Source organism: Mobula birostris, chromosome 6, assembly GCF_030028105.1.
Source record: "Mobula birostris isolate sMobBir1 chromosome 6, sMobBir1.hap1, whole genome shotgun sequence".
NCBI lineage: Eukaryota > Metazoa > Chordata > Chondrichthyes > Myliobatiformes > Myliobatidae > Mobula > Mobula birostris.
In genome coordinates, this window is record NC_092375.1 from 143,778,949 (window position 1) to 143,800,353 (window position 21,405).

A 21,405-nucleotide genomic window follows, 5' to 3' on the forward strand; every position below is an offset into this window, starting at 1 on the left:
GAGTGGCTGGAACGGGGAGGCCTTGGCCACTCTATACTGCCGTAGACACTGAGATGAACTGAGGGATGCCCTTGCCTTGGGAGAGCCAGCAGAGAGGTTCCGATCAACCAGTCCATTTGTTTGTCTGTCAGAGAGAATATGGGACTATTTCAGGAAGTCAAAGAAAGACAGTCCAAGCCTAGAGGGAGGGGAGAATCATTACTTGGTCCAGTCATTGTAAGAGGGTTTGTTTGTGGTGTGGGGTTCCAATACCCAGACTCTCCTGAGACCTACAACCAATTAGGGGACAGCCTTCAGTGTAAGGTAACCTGAGGCTTTCTGGAAGCCTAGTCCTGCCCTCAAGGACAGACAAGCCGGTCCCAGTCAACAGGACTATGTGTGTCCCAACCCTATCTAGTTGGGACTGCATGGGAACTAGAGAAAGGGAATACTTAGTTCAAGAGAAGACCAAGGAGATGCTCAAACAGTCTGGAAGGTTTGCAGCTAAGCCTAAGGAATCCAGTCACCAGGTCTCGCGAAAAGGAAAGACTCCTATACACAGATCCTTGAAGCCCATTCCCAGGTGTAGCAAGGATTATTTGTAATGCCTAGCTGCCATTGCCTGAGGATACAGACAAGGATTTGGACTCTGATTTGTCCACTTTTTCCATGAATGAATTTTGTGAACCTAGGGAGGGGACTCTACGGGCTGTTCAATCACCCCTGCAACCTAAGGAGTCATCCTTGAAGGAAGGTCCAGAGGAGATTTCAACACTGAAACCAGTCAAAATCCCTTCCATCTCCAAGGATTTGAAGGAGGTCTTCTGCAAGGGAACGGCCTCAACTCTTCTAATGCACCAACCCTGCAACTGTGCTATAGACCTGCTGCCTGGTACTTGTCCCCCATAAGGTTGATTGGACATACTCCCAACCCAGAGAGAAGCGCAATGGAAAAGTAGGCTCTTGCCATGAGCTTCATTCGGCCCTCTACCTCACCAGCTGGATATCACTAAGCAGGATATAAAACCAATTACATTTTTTTTTGTTGCTTTTGAGTTCCAGATTGATTAAAATTGGTTCTAAAAATAAAAGCTGGTGAATGATGGAAACCTGCGGCCATGCATTGATTATAAGGGGTTAAACTGCATAACAGTCAAGAATTGTTACCCCCTTCCATGAATGCAGCCGTCAAGATGCTACAAGGGGCAAGAGTATTAATAAAGCTAGACCTGCGGATTGCACTCTGATCTGCATAAAGGAGGGTGATGAGTGGAAAATTGCATTCACTACATCAACCATGCACTATGAATACCTGGTTCTGCTCTTCGGTCTTTTGAATACTCAATGGTTTGTCAGGCCTTTATAGATTACTTGCTCCAGGATACTCTCCTTAAGTACACCTTCGTCTATTTGGATGTATTCCTAATCTTCTCGAAGCCCATGGAGGAGCATGTTGCTCAGTCAGGGATACTTTAAAGAGTCTGCAATGTTATGGACTTTGTGTCAAGTAGGAGAAGTCCGAATTTCACGTGATGACCATTTCATTTTTGGATTTCATCATCTCCAACAGCAATCTCAAGATGGACCTTATGAAGACCCAGGCAGTCAGAGCTGGCTACAACCACCCAGTGTCAAATCAAATGATTCCTAGGGTTTGTAAACTTTTACCGGAAGTTCATCAGGAACTTCAGTTCAGTGGCAGCCCCACTGATGCTGCTAACTAAGAAATCCACAGACACTGTTGTCTGGACTACCAAAGTGGAGGCTGCTTTTGCAGGGCTTAAACAATGGTTCACATCAGCTCCCATCTTGATTTCTCCTAACCCGGACCTTCCTTTCATCATGGAGGTGGATGCCTCAGACATCAGAGTGGGTACACCTGCATGCATTCTTCTCCGGGCAGCTATCCCCAGCAGAGAGAAGCTATGACCTCGGAAATCAAGAGTCTCTTGCGGTTAAGCTAGCTTTGGAGGGATGGCATCATTGGCTAGAGGGTCCAAGAACCCTTTTATCATTTGGATAGACCACAAGAACCTTGCTTATATTCAGAAGACCAAGAGACTGAATTCCAGGCAGGCTAAGAGTCTTTGTTCTTTAACTGCTTTAACTTCATCCTGAACTATTGACCGGGGTCAAAGAACCAGAAGCCAGTTGCCTTGTCCCATCGGTCTGATGAGCTAGAATGAGAGAAGCAGCCGACCATCATTTTGCTCCAAGCCAAGCTAGTAGCACCAATTCGTTAGGGAATTAATGCTCCTGTTTGCAATGCCCAAGCACAGGGGTAGATTCCTAAGAACAGTCCTCTGGGTCGGCTGGACGGCCCAAGCTGGAGATATTGTCTATCATTTTGTTTTGTGCTCAGTCCTCAATTCAGTTTTATTCTTTGTCTCAATCCTAGCCTCAGATACTCCAGTATTTGGGTCTAAACCATCCTTGTCAAGGACTATCATCACATGGAATTGATGGCTTTGTTGCAAAGTTTGCAGATGGTACAGGGATAGGTGGAGGGGAGGTAGTTTTGCGGAAATAGATAGGCTACAGAAGGACTTAGACATTAGGAAAATAGGCAAAGAAGTGACAGATAGAATATAATGTTAGGAAGTGTATGATCATGCACTTTGGTAAAAGAAATAAAAGTGTAGACAATTTTCTAAATGGAGAGAAAATTCAGACATTTGAGATGCAAAAGGACTTGGGAATCTTTGTGTAGGATTCCCTAAAGATTAATTTGCAGGTTGAGTTGGTGGTGAGGAAGGCAAATACAATGTTAGTGTTAATTTCAAGGTGACTAGAACGTAAAAGCAAGGATATAGTATTGATTCTTTATAAAGCAATGGTGAAGCCTCACTTGCAGGATTGTGAGCAGTTTTGGGCTGCTTATCTAACAAAGGATTTGCTGAAATTGGAAAGGAATCAAAGGAGGTTCACAAAAATGATTCTGGAATTGAAAGGGTTGTCATTTGGTGAGCCTTTGATGGTTCTGGGCCTGTATTCCCTGGAATTCAGAAGAATGAGGGGTGACCTCATTGAAACTTATCAAATGTTGAAAGGTCTCAAAAGAGTGGATATGGAGAGGATAATTCCTATGGTGGGGGAGTCTAAGACTAGAGGACACAGCCTCTGTATAAAGGGGCAGCCTTTTAGAGTGGAGATGAGGACGAATTTCTTTAGCCAGAGGGTGATGAATCCATGGAATTCATTGCCACATGTAGATGTGGAGGCCAAGTTATTGGGCATATTTGAGGCAGAGATTGATAGATTCAGGGCACAAAGGGATACGGGGGAAAGGAAGGAAGTTGGGGCTGAGAAGAAAAATAGATCAGTCATGATGAAATGGTGGAGCAGACTCAACGGGCCAAATGGCCGAATTCAGCTCCTATATCTTATGGTCTTATGGTCTTAATTCAGTGTGAGAAACCAACAGCCTTTGTGAGCTTTCATTAGGTGAGGAGGAACCTAGCCAGGTAGACCCATGCAAAGGTGCGGTTCCAGACAACATACCTGGTCAGGTGCTGAGGTCTTAAGTGGTCCAGCTAACTGAGCTCTTAACGGACATCTTTAACATTTCTTTGCAACCATTCCTGCAGGTTTCAAGGAAGTCACCATAATCCTGGTGCCCAAGAAAGCGAGTGTAAGTACCCTAAATAATTAACACCTAATGGCACTGACCTTAAAAATTATGAACTGCTTTAAGTAACTGGCAACAGATCATATAAAATCCCACCTTCCAGCTACATTGGGCCCTTTCCAATTCACCTACTGCTCAAACTGGTGATGCAAAAGCCTCTGCCTGCTACTCCATCCTGTCCCACATAGAAAGTGAAGCCTCATACACCAAGATGTTGTTCGTTGACTTCAGTTCGATGTTTAACACGATCATCCCCCAGGGGCTGGTTAGTAAACTATCCATGTTGGGAAGCGGCCGCACCCCCCCCCCCCCCCCCCCGGTGACTGGATCTTGGACTTCTTGACATTTTTGACTTCCGATCAAGATGGCACCAGTGAACAACAATTCCTCATGTGACATCTTCCAGTTAGTCAATTATTCCAATTTTTCTGCACCTTTTGCTTATTTCTTTTATTTTAATTGTGTTTCAGAATCTATTGGAGCCTGTTATATACAGTTTGGAGTTCAATTGAGTGATCTAGCACTCTACTGTCTACAAGAAAATACCAAAAGCAGACCACGAGGATGAGTAGTCCTGAACAGGAGACCAGAGATGGGGTGCGGGGCCGTAATCAACTCCATTTCTCACTGATTGAAGTGTTGAGGAAGATTGAAACTTTAAGGCAAATGTGAAGGAGGCCAGGTCAGTAGTTGATCTTCACAGGCCAGGCTGGAGGTCAGGAGGCAGCATCAGTTTGGAGATCAGGAAGCCCCAATGGCCAAAGAACACGAGGCCACATCAGGTCAGTCGTCACTTTCCCGGATCAGGCCAGGTCGAAAGGACATGGGTCAGCGGTCAATCCCCACAGAAGTATTGAGTTCGAGCTGTCGCTCTCCTCGATGCTGATGAAGGATGTTTTTGAAATTCTGAGACATATGTGGACTGTAGTTTCTATTGGTCTCCTTCAGTTTTCCTGTTTTTCTCTTTCTTGTTGCTGATCGACGGGTGGGCGAGATGTTACTTTTTTGGGCGAGGGAGGGGTTGTGGATTTGAGGTCTGACGTACTTGTTGGTGTTTTGCTGTGTAAGTGATCTGTTAGATTTTTGTGTGCAAGAGAGGTTGGGGCTTGGATGTTATTGCAGCTGCTTTCTTTGCATGGGAGGGGCTGGGGTTAGGAGATTGCTGTTTAAGCTGCCGTGTTTTTTGTGGGCGATCTGTCAGTTCTTGAGCAAGGGAAAGGTCGGTGGGTTTGGGGTTTGCGAGTTTTGCTTCTTTTTTGTGCAGGAGGGGTGTTGACGTCCTTTTTTATAGCAACTTTCGTGGTTTTTCTGTATTTCATGGTTCTCTGAAGAAGACAGATCTCAGAGTTGTATTCTGCATGCACATTAATAATAAAATGAATCTTTGAAAGGCCCCTATCAGTCCGAGTTGGCAGCAATATCTCAAGCTTCATCATGCTGAGCACTGGTGCCTCCCAGAGCTGTGTACTGAGCTCACTGCTGTTCATGCTCCTGACTCACAACTGCACTGTCCAATCCAGCTCAAACCACATCTTCGAGTACACTGATGTTCAACAGTGGTTGGCCTCATCAGCAATACTGATGAGTTCCCATACAGAGAGAAGGTAGGGAGACTTGTCAAATGGTGCAAAAACCTGAGTCTCAAAATGGACAAGACAAAAGAGATGAAGGTGGAGGTCCCCCACTCACCAATGCCTCTGTCATGGAGAGATTGATTAGCACAAAATTCTTTGGTATGCACATAATGGATGACCTAACCTAGGCTCTAAACACCTTCTCACTAGTCAGGCAGCATCTACACTTCCTGAGGAAAGTGAGGCCTGCAAGACTCCCTGCCTCCATTCTGAAAACTTTCTACAGGACCACCATCAAGACTGTCCTGTCTGCATTATTGTGCACTGGACCACAGGACCATACAGAGGATAGTAAAAACCACCAAGAGGATCACTGGGGTATCCCTCCACCCTACGTGTGATGTTTTTAAGCATAACCCTACCACCCATCCTACAGAATCTGACTCACTGCCATCAGGAAGGAGGTATGGGAGCATCAGGACTAGGACTGCCAGACTGGGTAACAGCTTCTTTCCTCAGGCTGTGAGAGTAATGAACACCCTGCCACCTCCAAGGTCTCATCACTAGGTGTTTGGTTGTGCTGTACACATGCATCTAGAATTATATTTTATTAACTTACATGTGGTAATATTTTGTTTTATGTGTTGTGTGTGACGTATGTATTATGGGTCCATCGTGGTCCAGAGGACCATTGTTTCATTTGGTTGTGTATCTGTATAGTCAGATGGCAATAAACTTAAACTTGATTATATTTATAATACCAGGAATTGGGTAAAACCAACATAACTCACATTTTGAATGAAGTAACCTTTAAGAAACATCTAGGCATGTGAACAGAAAGAGAATAATGGAATATGGACCCTGTGCAGAGAAATGAGAGTAGCTTAGATTGGCTTCATGGTTAGTGACTGTTCTGATGCAGTGCAATTGTATGTTCTAACCCCAATATGCTTCTTGTCAAAAGGTTAGTAAGGGTCCATTCCTGTATTAGTCAAGCCAACTAATGTTAATCCTCATACTCTATAATTCTTGATGTGTTTACCCCTGTTGTTTTCTCTAGTTAAGCAGACAGTTCTCTGTGTATGTGTCGCTGTGCTGGAAAGAGGCTATTTGTGTGGTGATTTGCTTAAATGGGCTAGCGATGAGATCACTCAAGCTCTATTTCATAAATCTCTTAATCTGGCACTCGAACATGGCAAGTTCATACCTTAGATCTGGAAACTGGAGCTCAAATTCTCCAGAAGATGAACCAAATCTATTGGAAGAGTCTTCTCTTTGGTCTTTAGATAAAGACTGTTGTAATAAAGAGAATGATCATATACAGGTATATATAGTCCCAGTTTTCTTATTTCTGTGTAACACCCCCCTGAATATTGTACTATATTATATTGTGCGTACCATTGCTGGCCTGTAAATCTTCGTCATTTTGGACAAGTGCATATTCTGTAAGCATATTCACAATGGCTGAATTGCAAAAGGAAAGTCCATAATTAGCATGTGAGCAGGTCAACATTGATAGAAATCATAACCCCATCGTCACAGTACATCTTTCTACTGTGGCTATGAGTTCCAATGCTGGGACGATTAGAATTACAGTACATAACAAGGAGGGAAATGTTGCAAACCTTGGTATAAATTACAGCAAATCAAATACTATGATTGATAGAAATATACACAAACATGATAGTACATTAATCTTTTAACCAACCCCAGATGGATTGACCTAAATAAAAAGCAAATTCTGCAAGTCAGCGATGCAGAGTGAATACAATTTGCATTCTAGGTCAGAACGCATCAAAGTGCCTGGTTCTGTAGACAAATAGAAAGACTAAAACTAGACTGAATCTTAATGAAAGACATATGATTGAGTTAAGGCTAACAACATCATGGCTAATGGCTAAGAAATGGTAAAGTATTTTAAGGAAATGAATGGAGGGAAAAAGACAGAGATGAAAGAGAATTAAAACTAAATATAAGAGGAAATAAAGAGTTTTATTAAAAGCGGTTAATTCAAAAGCAATCAGAGACGATCGTGGCAACACCATTCTGAAAGTACATCAGTGTTGTTAAATGTTTTCCATGTGTTTCTAAATTAGCAGATCTTAGTGGACTAGTGATGCACTGGCCTCTTTATGTCTTCCCCAAAGTAGCAGGAATGAACGATTACACCTTATTGTGAGTATTTATAAGCTTACACTGTTTTCACCTGTCACCATCTGAGGGCAGCAGAGTGGCATAACTTGTGTGGCCGCTGCCTCATAGCACTGATCAACTGGATTTAATCCTGACTTCAGATGCTGTCTCAGTGAATTCTGTGCGTACTCCCTGTGACTGTGCCAAATTGGCTGGGTGCTTCATTTTCCTGCCACCTCCCAAGTGCATGCCAATTAGTAGGTGTGGCAGGGTGGAGATATGTCTCTACCAAAGGAGGTTTAAGGCGCTCCTTCCCTCCATTATGCAAGCAGGTCACCATTGGGCAAGGTGTAGCACCTGCTTAGCCTCCCAATCAGGGTCAATAGACAATAGGTGCAGGAGTAGGCCATTCGGCCCTTCAAGCCAGCACCACCATTCACTGTGATCATGGCTGATCATCCACAATCAGTACCCTGTTGCTGCCTTCTCCCCATATCCCTTGACTCCGCTGTCTTTAAGAGCTCTATCTAACTCTTTCTTGAAAGAATCCAGAGAATTGGCCTCGACTGCCTTCTGAGGCAGAGCATTCCATAGATCCACAACCCTCTGTGTGAAAAAATTTTTCTTCAACTACGTTCTAAATGGTCTACCCCTTACTCTTAAACTGTGGCCTCTGGTTTTGGACCCCCCCAACATCGGGAACATGTTTCCTGCCTCTAACGTGTCCAATCCCTTAATAATCTTATATGTTTCAATCAGATCCCCTCTCATCCTAAATTTCAGTGTATATAAGCCCAGTCACTCCAATCTTTCAACATATGACATTCCCCCCATCCCTGGAATTAACCCAGTGAACCTACGCTGCACTCCCTCCATATCAAGAATGTCCTTCCTCAAATTTGGAGACCAAAACTGCACACAATACTCCAGGTGTAGTCTCACCAGGGCCTTGTACAACTGCAGAAGGACCTCTTTGCTCCTATACTCAACTCTCCTTGTTATGAAGGCCAACACGCCATTAGCTTTCTTCACTGCCTGCTGTACCTGTATGCTTACTTTCAGTGACTGATGAACAAGGACACCCAGTTCTCGTTGTCCTTCCCCTTTTCTTAACTTGTCACCATTCAGATAGTAATCTGCCTTCCTGTTCTTGCCACCAAAGTGGATAACCTCACACTTATCCACATTAAACTGCATCTGCCATGCATCTTCCCACTCACCCAACCTGTCCAAGTCACCCTGCATTCTCATAACATCGTCCTCACATTTCACACTGTCATCCAGCTTTGTGTCATCTGCAAATCGAGATGGTGGTAGATGGTGGTATGAGGAGGAGTCCTGGTTATATAACCATTGATGTCAGGCAGACAGTCTCTGAAGGATATTGATAATGGCTGGGGTCACTGATCTTGTAATGACACTGCCAAGAAAGCAATGGAAAACCTCTTCTGCAGAAAAAATTTGCCAAAAACAGTCATGGTCATGGAAAGACTGTGATGACCCATCATATGACATGGCACATAATGAACAAACGAACTGTAAATTGGCCCAGAGCACAGATAAGTATTAAAATCTGGGATAGGTTGAAAAGAACGTAGGGAGAATTTTTAAAAAAAACATGTCATTACTCTAGTTACTCCAGGATGATTGCAAATAGGTAGTTGATGTTCAGTGCAGATTTGATGGGCCAGTCTCTATACTTTCTCTCTCAGTCAGTGTGGCAGATTATATTTTAGCAAGTGCTCTTCCTAGATAATTACCCCTTGTGTCCATGTGGCATTCCCTGGGTCCTCTAGTTTCTTCTTACATCCATTTTTATTTCTCCCACCTAGCCCAAATATTTTAGCCTGTTGCTCACGTTGTTTCTGCATGCTGCCTAGACTGACTGGCCACGGCCACTGCTACCCACACTAACCTGTGTGGACTCATCTCCATGTCACTGGATCCCTCCAGTAGCTAGTAATAGATCAGCCTGTTTACTCATGGTTTTCTGGCATAGAAAATTCCAGAGATTCACCGCCTCTAGGTCAAAACTAAGTGACCCAGGTTCAATTCCACCACTGATGTATGTTCTTCCTATGGCTGTGTGGGCTTCCTAGCAATGCTCCAGTTTCCTCCCACATTCCCAATATGTATGGGTTAGTAGGTTATTTGATCACATGCGTGTAATTGGGCGAGGCAGTCTCATAGGGCCGGAAGGACCTGTTACTGTGTGGTACCTTTAAATAAAAAAATAAATAAAATAGACGGGTATAATACAGAAGGGTGTCCATAGTCAGCATTGGCTAGTTGGGCTGAATGGCCCGTTTCCATGCTGTACAATTTTATGATTCTAACTCTCTGAGATAGTGGCCCAGTTTTAATTCTGGCCTTTTGCAGATTTTAATGATTCCATCATTGGTAGCTGTTCCGGCAGCTGGTAAATAACTCCCTAAACCACCCTGGATGCATCTGGTCCTTTGAAGCTTACCTCTGTTTAAAAATTCTTTCACATGACCTAATAACTCATATGACAAGGTTATGTTTTGATTTTCTCCTCCATCCTTTTAATGATCTTGGGATGTTCTATATTAAGGCTGCTATAAAAATACAGATTGTTATATATACAGTACATTTGTATTGAGTCATTTGTATACATCATGAAAACAGGCTCTTGGCCCAACTTGTCTATGCCAACCAAGCTGTATTCCTGAGCTAGTCCCATTTGTCTGTGCTTGACCCATATCTGTCTAAACCTTTCCTCCCATGTACCTGTCCAAGTGACTTTTAAACACTGTATTTCTACCCACCCCTACTACTTCCACTGGCAGCTTGTTCCACATTCTCACCGCCCTCTGTGTGGAAAAACTGGACCTACAAATCCCCTTTAAATCCTTCCCCCTCACTTTAATCCTATGTCTCCTAGTTTTAAAGCCCCCTACCCTAGTAAATAAAAAGAGGACTGTGGCCAATCACCCTATCGATGCTGCTGATGATTTTATAAATCTCTGTGAGGTCAATTATCAACGTCCTTCATTCCAGTTTGTCCATTCTCTCCTTATAACTCAAGCTCCCCAGTCCAGCAATGTCCTTGTGAATCTTTTCTGCACCTCCGCAGCCTAGTCATTTTCCTCCTGCAATATAGCCATCAGAACCTCACACAATATTACAGGTGTGGTCTAACCAATATCTTCACCAGCTGTAACATCTGAACTCTGCCCAGTATGCCATAAGCCTTCCTCACCACGATGCCTGCCCGTGTTCCCACATTCAGTGAATCAAGTACCTTGTACATCAAGGTCCCTCTGTTTAACATTCTCCAGGGCCCTCCCATTCACCGTGTATGTCCGTTGCACTTGTGTGAGTTAAGTTTTGCATTAGTCCAATAGCCCATCAGTCTGTGGGGTTATTTAACGTTGTTATGTCAGACCAAAGAAACCCGTTATAACACTGCCTGATTTCTGGGACTTGTTTATCTATTATTTAAATACTGGGGTTTCACACTTTTATACTCAGCTTCTCTTTTCCCTGTCAGAATCCCTAAAGTATGAGTATCTCTGTATTTAGATTGTAAAGAGACTGCAGCTAATAAGACAATGAACCATTGTGTTTTAAAATTAAAATTTATTTGTTACTTTACAAGTCTATGACAATGTATTGAGGATATAAACCCAGATAAGTTGAGAGGGTGCCGCTTTCCAATTCAATAGAATTGAAACCAGCACAATGGCCAGAGAGAGGTCATCAGGAGAAAAAGCAATTCTGATCATTTATCGAGCAGGTAGCAGCAAAGAGAAATTGGATTTGAAATTACCGAACATGATGAGAAGCAGCTTTGGTAAATACGGTAGTGAATATCATGATCCAAATAAAATAGGGAACAGAACTGAAAATCCTCCATAGCTTAGTGTGCAATTATGTCCCAATTTATTTTTAATCCTTTTAATTTGAACAAGAAATGTTCTAATGTGGCCAAATAATATCACTGAAAATAGAAAATCTGTTGTCAGTAAACTGAAATACAAGCTGTAAATGCTCAGCAGTTCAGGCTGCAATTGTGGAAAGAGTTAACATTTCAGTCCAGAGTCACTATCTGACCTGTTGACTGTTAAGCCTGTTTCTTTCTCTGTTGATGCCCCCTGACCTGCTGTATCTTTGCAGAATTTTGCTTTTATTTCAGAATGAACTGGTAATTGTGCATCACCTAGTTCCTTACACTGTACCAATGTTCCGTTTACCCAGTAATTTTGTTGACTAAACACTGCAAGTAACTTTATAAAATAAGACAGATGTACAGATGCAATTTAAGTCTGAGATCACAATAATAAACAGGAGATTGTTGTTAAAATTGTGGCTTCCAAAGATAGCTGACTTTCATTTTCTTCTCATCATGAAGTGGTTCATTCAAGCAATTCTTTTTTAATTGTTTCTGCAGCATAATGTAGGGAACGCAGCCTGAATGGTGTAGTATAATTCAGAAGCAGGATTCTCTGTAATTCAGTGAGATGATCTGTGGGTAACAAAAGAATAAACATTGTGTGTGTGATCTTCATAAAAAATCAAGATTGCTATAAATCAAATTGATGTGCACTAAATTCAACACTTACAAAATGTTGGAGGAGCTCAGCAGATCAGGCAGCATCTATGGAAGGGAATAAACAGCCACCATTTTGGCTAAGGCCCTTCATCAGAACTCAGGTCTTGGCCTGTAATGTTGACTGTTTATTCCCCTCCATAGATGCTGCCTGACCTGCTGTGTTCCTCCAGCATTGTGTGTGTGTGTGTGTGTGTGTGTGTGTGTGTGTGTGTCTGTCTGTCTGTCTGTGTGTTTCTGTGTCTGTACATTTTGCTCATGACTTCCAGCGTCTGCTTTGAGCAATCGTGATTAAGTTATAACAAACTCACATGAAAACTTCCATTTTCTACTACCACAGAAAGAAACAAAACTTTGCCCTCCCTGCATGCTGTATGCCTTTTTTTCTAAATCTCATTGCCCTACACACCACACAAGAAAAGGAAAATATTAAGAGCAAAATAAATAACATACCATTTACCAGAAGCAAAATACTGTGGTTTTACAATTTTTAGATTAAAAGAAAATCAGAAAATGCTGGAAATACTCAGCAAGCCAGGCAGCATCTTGGTGGAGAAAAAGAGTTATTGTGTCAGTCGTTATCCTTCTATCAAAACTAAAGGCTCCTATGTATGGCAATCTTGTATGCAAAGCACGATTTATTCATTTTTAAGGCCAGTCGGCACAAGAAATTCTGAGACAAGACCATTAATCAGCACTTACACTGTTTGTCTCTCGACAGACACTACCTGATTTGCTGAATATTGTTAGAATTGCCTTTTATTGTACTTATTAGGATGAATAATTATGCTATTCAGAGAACAATGATATTTTTCACTGGTATCTCTTTAAACTTGCAACTCAGAAATTGTAGCTTAACTGCAGATTGGTCAGGCTGTTGACCACTCCAGAAAGAAGCAGGAGTAGAACGAGACCAGCCCATCAATTTGGAGATGAAAGAGACATTAACCTTACATTGACCTGAGCATTTAAGATTCACACCAGCAGATATCACCTAACCTTGTGGTGTAAGTGCAATCAAAAATAATCACAAGATTATTAAGCAAAAGCTTTAACTATGAGAGAGTAATACAGAATGGAAACAGGCCCTTCAAGTTCATGCCAGTCAATATACCCATCAAAGGTAATCCCATTTGCCTGCAATTGGCCTGTATCCCTCTAAACCTTTCCAATCCAAGTATTTTAGGCATTCTGAAAGTACTTGCCTCAACCATTCCTTCTGGCAGTTCATTCCATAGGTATTGACTACCATGAAGTGAAAAAGTTGCTCCTCCATTTAAATCTCTCCCTCTCTCACCTTAAACCTATGCCTTCCCCTGCGTAGGGTAATTCAGAAATAGAGGGCATCCACCCCATCTATGTGCACATGATTTTATACATTTCTATTAAATAACTACTCGTTCTCATGTGCTCTAATAAATAAAATCCTAATCTGCCAAACCTCTCTCAATAACTCAGTGCCTTAAGTCAATGCAGCATCCTCACAAATTTTTTCTGCTCTATTTCCAACATAATTACATCTTTCCTATAGTAGGGTGAACAAAACTGAACACACTACTCCAAATGTAGCCTCCACAATATTTTGTACATCTGCAACATACCATATACTTGATACCCTAAATGATGAACGCCAACATGCCAACACACCTTTCAGTGAACCATATACTTGTACTACAGGTCCCTCTGTTCTACAACACACCTCAGACCGTGCTGTTCTCTGTGAAAGCCCTACCCTTGTTTATCTTCCCGATGTGTAACACGTCATACTTATACGATTCAATCTCAGTTTGCGATCCTTCGGCCAACTCCCTCTGCAAACTTTCACTATCACCCTTTAGCTCTACCTAGATCCCATGTGATTTAAGTTCTTACAGCAGCCTACCCTGCGGAACTTTATCAAGGGCCTTACTAAAGTCCATATAAACTATGAGTATTGCCCTTTTCTCACCAACCATCTTGATTACCTCTTCACGAAACTAAATCAAGTTCATAAGGCATGATCTCCCATTCACAAAGACATGCTGACTACCCCTAATCAAACTGTTTCTTTCCAAATGTATTATCCCTCAGAATCCTCTCCAGTAACTTGCCTATCACAGATAGGCAGACTAGTGGGGCAGTCTACGACCAGCGGGTACAGCCTCAGAACAGAGGCGCATCCATTTAGAACAGAGATGAAAGAACATTTCTTTAGCCAGACGGTGATGAATCTATGGCATTCATTGCCTTAGGTGGCTGTGGAGGCTAAGTCATTGGTATATTTAAGCTGGAGGTTGATAGGTTCTTAATTAATCAGGGCATCAAAGACTACGAGGAGAAGGCAGGAGGATGGGGGTGAGACGGAGACTAAATCAGCCATGATGGAATGGGAGAGTAGACTTGATGGACAGAATGGCTTAATCCTGCTCATATGGTCTATTGTTCCCAGTATTTTTCTCTGTAGTCCTCCTTAAATCAGGGCAAAATACTAGTCATGCTGCAGTCCACTGGAATGTCACCCATGGCTAATGATGATGCAAATATCTGAGCTAGGGCTCCCACAATTCCCTTCTCTCGATTTCCCCAGTGTGCTTGGATATATTTGATTAGGCCCCAGAGATCTATCTACCTTTATGTGTTCTAAATGGCCTGCACCCCCTCTGCTGCAATGCAGATTGTCCCCATCAACTATCTCAAGTTCAAATGTCTTCATGTCTTTCTCCATGATAAAAATAGGAAAGTGTTATTCATTGAGGATCTCACCCATCTCCTGTGGTTCAACACATAGAAGTCACTTTCATATTTGAAGGGCCTATTCTCTTCCTTTTTCTCAATATAAAATCTCTTTGCATTCTTCTTTATCTTGTGTCTGAAAGCTATCTTGCTTTGATCCTTTTGATGTTCTTCTTAAGTGTACTCCTGCATCTCCGATACTACTTCAGGGATTCCCAGTTGACTGTACCTGATGCATGCTTCCTTCTTTTCCCTGATCAATGTTGAACATTTGGCTAACATTCATCTGACATTATTTTACACCTACTCACAGGATGAAAATATCATAGCCAATGCTGACATTTTATTGCATTGCCCTAATTGTCCCAGAATTGGCTAAGGACAGCTAATTTCCTTCCATGAGGGATATTAGTGAGGCAGAAAGATTTTTGATAACAATCTAGTAGGTTCATGGTTACTATCAGAGTGATTAATGGTTCATTTAATTCTAAATTTGTTTAATTACTTGAAACTAAATTCCCCTGTTACCATAGAGAGATTTGAACATCAGTCTCTTCATCAGCAGTTTCAAATGCTAATGCCTGTCCAGGATCTTAAGTATTCCTCACTAGCCAGCCAAGTGGAAAAGTTTCAATGTACAGTACCTTAAAATAAGTTGGCTAAAATTCCACTCTTGAAATTCTGTATAAGGATCAAGATGATACAACATTATGGAAGCCATTTGGCCCATAAAGCTCATACTGGCATTTTGTAGCCAATCATCTATTACCATTACTGTTACTATTATCAATCATTTACTACTATTACTATTGCCACCTTGTCAACCAGAAATTATTTCACCTCAGTGGAGGAACTGAATTTGACCAAAGGAGATAAAATGGGAGAATGAATAAATTGTGGGATGGAGACAGTTAAGTATAATTCCAGAGAGGGAAGGGACTGTGAGATATGTTTACAGGGTCAGTTAGGGAATGTTAACTGACCAAACAAGCTTTTCATCTTCCTAAATGTTTATGTGAACCTCCTTTGTTTCAGATCTTGTCAGAGGTATTAGCTGAATTTGTACACTTTCTCTATATGAATTTTAAACTCATCGGTTACCTTGGCTCAGGTTCTGGTTTATTTTATAGCTTCTTTTCTTTAAACTTGGCAATGCATCATGATTTAAGCATAATCAAATTCTTAAAGAAATAAATCTCTTCAGACTGCTTGAGGCCCTTTTAAGAAAAAGGAGACGCCTTTTGAACTCATTCCAATTCTGAATAGCCATGGATAAGCGTTTAAAAGAAAGATAGTCACTTCAATAGGATAAAACCCCGACAAAGAGCAAAGTAGTTAATCGTTCTTCAGCTGTTGATGAGACTGATCTGTTTGATATGTCCTACTTCCACACAAATCTTCTGAGCCCTTGTCTGCACTCACCCTTTCTCTGCTTATCTCTACATCCACATCTACTATCTTTTATTGCATTAAGAAGGGTTGTAAGAGCCTTTTCTGATCCTCCTATAAAGAGGTTCCACATGCAAGGACAAAACAATATCAAATCATCATCAAAAAAAAAAACAAATGCTAAAAAATGATTGATATTGATTCCCCCTTCACACACAAGTAAATGAGAACCCCGCCAGACAATTGAAAATGTTGATTAGTATTCAGTGAACATACTACCATGCTTCCCTTCTCCATTTTTGTCAAGGACCAGCTCTCAAGATCAAGTATTCTATTCAGAAAGATGAAAACACCAATAGTTGCTAAAGAAAACAATTAGAGAAGATTTTCAAGGATAGGATTTACTCTCATCTGGAAAAGCATGGACTGATGAGGAATTGTCAACATGCCCTTGTCTTGCAAATTTGGTTGAATTTTATTTTAAGGAGGTGATAAAGATTACTGAAGAGGCCAGGACGATGTATGCATAGACATTTGACAGAAATAATTTGCTGAGTTGTAGACAGTGAGAGAGTCTGTCAAAAGATAAAGCAGAGTAAAAATCAGCTGAAAATACGTGAGGAAAAGTGGCAGACAGAGTTTAATCTGGGCAAGTGTGAGGTGTTGCACTTTGGAAGGTCATGTGTAAAGTGTACAGTAAATGGCAGGACCCTTGAGAACATTGATGTGATGAGGTATCTTGGGATGCAAGTCCATAGCTTCCTGAAAATGGCGACATAGTTGTATAGGGTGGTATAGAAGGCAAAGAATATACTTTTCTTCATTCATCTCAAGGTTTGTCAAGCTGCAGCACAACTGTTTAAAGCTGTGACTCGGCCACATTTGGAGTATTGTGTGCAGTCTGGTTACATTTTATAGGAAGGATGTGGCGGCCTTGGAGAGGGTGCACAAGAGTGCAGGATGTTACCTGAATTAGAGAGTTTTTGCTATAAGGAGAGATTGTAGAAACTTGGATTGTTATCTCTAGGCCCTTGGAGACTGAGGAGTGACCCGAAGAAGTGAATAAAATTGTGAGAGGCACAGATAGGTTAGATGTCAAATGCTAGCGGGGATAGGGTTAAGCTGAAAGGGAGGCAAGTTTTTTTTGAGGAAGAGAATATTCGGTGCCTAGATTGTCGGACAGGGGAAGTGATGGAAACAGATATGAAAGCAATGTTTAGAAGACATTAAGACAGTGCGGGAAGATGGGACTAGTTTAATTTGGCATCATCATCAGCAAAAGCATGTGCCAAAGAGCTTGTTTCTGTGCTGTACTGTTCTATGTTCCATATATGATTGTTCCAAACTAAAGTAGACTATATTTCCATTAATAGTATTAAGGGACAGCATGCATATTTGTCTAGGATATCATTGCAGTCTGGCAAAGTACTACTTAATCTGCTCGTACATCCTAATGGATGGAATTTTTCACATTACATAATTAAGCCCATTGAAGAATTGTTTTTGGGTAGTACAAGAGGGGTCCACTAGATAGAACTAGCAAGCCCCTACACTGTTCTACTTTAACACAGTCCTGAGATTGTTACGTATTTTAATAAGATGATCAAAATTATTAAAGATTCAAGTTGTTCAAAAAAAGCAAAAAATGAAATCATTTCTGGTGAGTCATATTCATGGGGAAAAATTTAGGCAAGTTTGATTGTAAGCTAGGAAAGAACTGCTCCCTTATTAAACTAGTAAATAAAGGTATTTAATACTTGGTTTAAAGAGATTTAGAACAGGAATATTGGCAATTATATAATAATTATTTTCAATACTGAATTTCACAAAAGCTCTTGTGTTCAATACATGTGCAGCATTACATAAAACCAAGGATTTATTGCTGGTGAACTGCATTTCTTTCCTAATTTCCAGATTTAGAAAAAAAAAGGAATTTCTTATGACTCAGTTTTCCCTTTGACAGGTCTACAAGGAGCCATAATAAGTGGGCTGCATGTTCTCTGGTGATTACCATATCCGTTGAAGCTTTGGTATTTTTTTCCTTAAAGATAATGTGTCAGTGACTCCAGCCATGATAACAAATGAATCAGAAATCACTCAAGGTACAAATACCAGCTTTATGTCATAAAGGAAGAATTTTAATTTGCGTCAGTCTGTGGAATTGGAAGCAGGCAGAGTTTAAAAAGTACTGTAAGGGGTCGTCTTGCAGGACTCATCAGTTCTGCAATAACCTCAGCATGCCGGCTATTGCCTCCAGAGAGATGAGATGGCAATCTTAATGTGCTAATCAGCATGACAGATCAGATAAAACAACACTTTGTGGGTTTGCTCATTTATAGCAAGTTATGGCAAGTTGCACAGCCATCGTGAAGGCTGAAGGATCATCAAGAAAATCAGCTGCTGCTTTTTCTGAATCGTCCTGTGGAACTGACTCCTGTATTCTATGCCCATGGCAATAAAGGCAACCATGTGTTATGCCTTCTTTAGCACTGTATCTATTTGCATTGCCATTGTCAGGGAGGTAGAGACTTGGACCACAAGATCCCTTGGTACATCATTGCTATTAAGGGTCCTGTCATTATCTGTATACTTTCCCCTTAGATTTCATCTCCCAAAATGCAAAACCTCACACTTTCCCAGATTAAACTCTATCTGCCTTTTTACCATCCACAGATATATGAACTTCTTTCCTGTTTTTATGGCATTTTTATGTCATTAACCAACGATCTTACCAACCAGCCTATCTATATTTTTGTTGAAATCACTTAAATTTATTACAAATAAAGGTCCCAGCACTGATCCCTGTAAAACCTCACTGGTCACTGACCACATCCAGAATTATACATTATTTCTACCTCTATTTTCTACTGGCAGGCCAATTCTGAATCAAGGCTACCAATTCACTATGAAAACCATGCATGGTAATCTTCCTGATCAGCTTGTCATGATGGACTTTGTCAAACACTTAACTAAAGCCTACATAAATGACATTCACCATCAGCACAGGTGCACCATAAGGCTGTGTGCTTATCCCCCTGCTCTTCTCACCTTATACTCATGAATGTGAGACTAAGTACATCTCCAATGTCATCCTTCAGTTGGAACACAAAAATATTTACAACCAAGCATGACAAAGTTAGCTCCCATTATGGATCCTTTAAAGCCGGCAAAGTACTGGACAAGGAAAAAGACTCGGAGGATAAATAGTAAGATCAGTATGGGGTATTCTAACATGCTAGGGCATTTTGAGATCAAGATGGAGATGTTATTGAGTCTCTTAAAGACTATTGAAGTGGATAAATCCCCAGGATCTGATGGAATCTATTTCAGGTTATTGAGAGAGGCAAGGAAGATGATTGCTGGAGCTTTGACCTGAGGTCTTTGTATTCTCTCTAGCTACAGCTGAGATCCCTGAAGACTGGAGAGTAGCCAATGTTGTTCCTTAATTTAAGAAGGGAAGAAAGAATAATCTGCAGTGAGATCCAACAGACAAGAAGGGGGATCTGCAATGCTCCATAGAGAGCAAGGCGCCTGATGAAGCAGAGAAATCATGGTCATCCACTGCAACCAAGGAAAACCCCAGTTGTGACAACTACTCATACCACTGGACCTAGACTTCTGAGGTCGAGAGAGTGGAACAGTTTTTCTACTGGAAAATTCTGCACAAGTTTCTTGTCATCAATGGATACAATGGAAAGCCACCATTTCCGCACAGAAGAGCAAAAACGGAATAATCATCCTTCCAAGTTATAGACCTTCCTAACTTGGGATTTAATCCCTCTTCACTCAGCTGTGCAGGGTCAAAATACTCAAGTTACTGATCAAAAAAGCCTGTGAATGGACCTTTAATACATGAACGGGAGCTTTTTAATGTAGTTTGCAATCGCCTTTAAGGCCACTTGAGAGAACACAATGAATGATCTACTTGCAGCCATACCAACACTTCATAAATAATTTTTAAAAAACATGTTGAACAACATTGAACTAACCTCCTAAGCAGTTCAGTTACTCTGCGGTAGAGACTCTTGGCATTTTGCTGATTCTTGACGTCTTAAGCACCAGCCATAAATGGTTTTCGTCTTACACCACTAAGTGCAAACTTTGTTTTGAATGTAAGTGGTCAAGAGGGCACACATCACCCAGTTATGTATATTTATTAAAATGAAACAGTCAACTGGACAACCATTATAGGGTTTGATACAATCTAATCTATATAAAGTGGCAACCACTGACAGTGGCAGGTTATAAATTGTGTCACTTTCATCACACATTGAATGATAATAACTGAAAAAACTATAGTGGAATCCTTTGAAATGCTAGAATAAAAGTGCAAAATGTATCATTTTGTGTGCTTTGCTTGGAATTCCAGCATCTGCAGATGTTCTCTTGTTTGTGAAATGTAGCACTGAGGTCTTATTTTGATGCTATTTTTCTCAAACCTGATCTCTTCCCTGACCTTCCTGTATGATGTAACTAAGACCCATCTCTATCCAAACCTTTGTTTAGCTTTAGATTCCTGTTCCGGCAGAAGCATTCCCATCTTTATCCAATTATTCAGCAAAGTTTTATTTTTGCATTAGCTTTTTTTCTTATTCTAATTTTACCAGTGCTTTTGTCCACAGACCCTGGCCTAGGTTACAACTGAAGGTTATTGTTTAAACTAAAAATATCCTATTGCCAACTTTCATATTCTTGAACCTTCTTCTTCTGTGCTATGTGTTAGCCTTCCCTCTGATATTCACCATGTATCATTGTGTCTTTTTAGTAAGCCTGCACCTAACGTTCGACTTGATTTAGGAAATCTTTGTTCTCCTAATTAATGGTTACACCTTGTTAAAAATCCTTACCTTGAAATGGTTAAACTGAAACTGATTTCAGCATTGATATCAACCGCTGCTTGAAAGTTGGTATGGTGTGAAAGGTTTTTAATACAATGAGAAAATCAGGGGAATTTGCAATCCGCCGTAGCTCTGTTGGATCTACATTCTTAGCTCCGATTGCAATGGGGACAATATGAGCTTGCTTTATTCTGTCTACTGCTGGGTTAATATCATCCATGGACCTCCCGGCAGTAATAAGTACCAGAATCTGCTTAGCATCTTGCCTGCTGCCAGCAGATGTGGTAAAGATATTTCTTGAGACATACTCTAGTGCAGCACCAGTGTTGAGGACTCTTCCTGTTTTACGTCGAATCTGTGTTGTTGCAGCCAAAACTTCATCCTTGCTTGAATACGTATTGAATGCAAATTCAGTTTTTCCATCAGAACTGTACTGTACCACGGCAACTTGGTCTTTGTCAGGTCCAATGTCAAGATCCTGAATTACTTTAATAAGAAATTGACGGACGAGGGGAAATGCTTTGCCCATTTCAATGGTGCCATCAATTAGGAAGACAATATCTTGCCTCATAGCTGCAA

The 21,405-nt window shown here is 41.1% G+C and overlaps 1 protein-coding gene across 5 annotated transcripts in view; it reads right to left on the reverse strand.

The window, feature by feature from the left end:
• Window positions 1–10,897: 10,897 nt before the first annotated feature.
• Window positions 10,898–21,405, reverse strand: part of LOC140199422 (collagen alpha-3(VI) chain-like) — a 146,698-nt gene continuing 136,190 nt past the window's right edge. For 4 of the 5 annotated variants that reach the window (XM_072261490.1, XM_072261491.1, XM_072261489.1 and 1 more), the window contains 2 exons: window positions 20,836–21,399; window positions 10,898–11,803 (listed from right to left, as the gene is read on the reverse strand). In XM_072261490.1, coding sequence (XP_072117591.1) covers window positions 20,846–21,399 — 554 coding nt within the window. In that variant the 3' untranslated portion in view covers window positions 10,898–11,803; window positions 20,836–20,845. Of the gene's footprint in view, window positions 11,804–20,835; window positions 21,400–21,405 lie in introns of those variants that run through there. The other variant, XR_011886414.1, reaches the window with a different exon arrangement.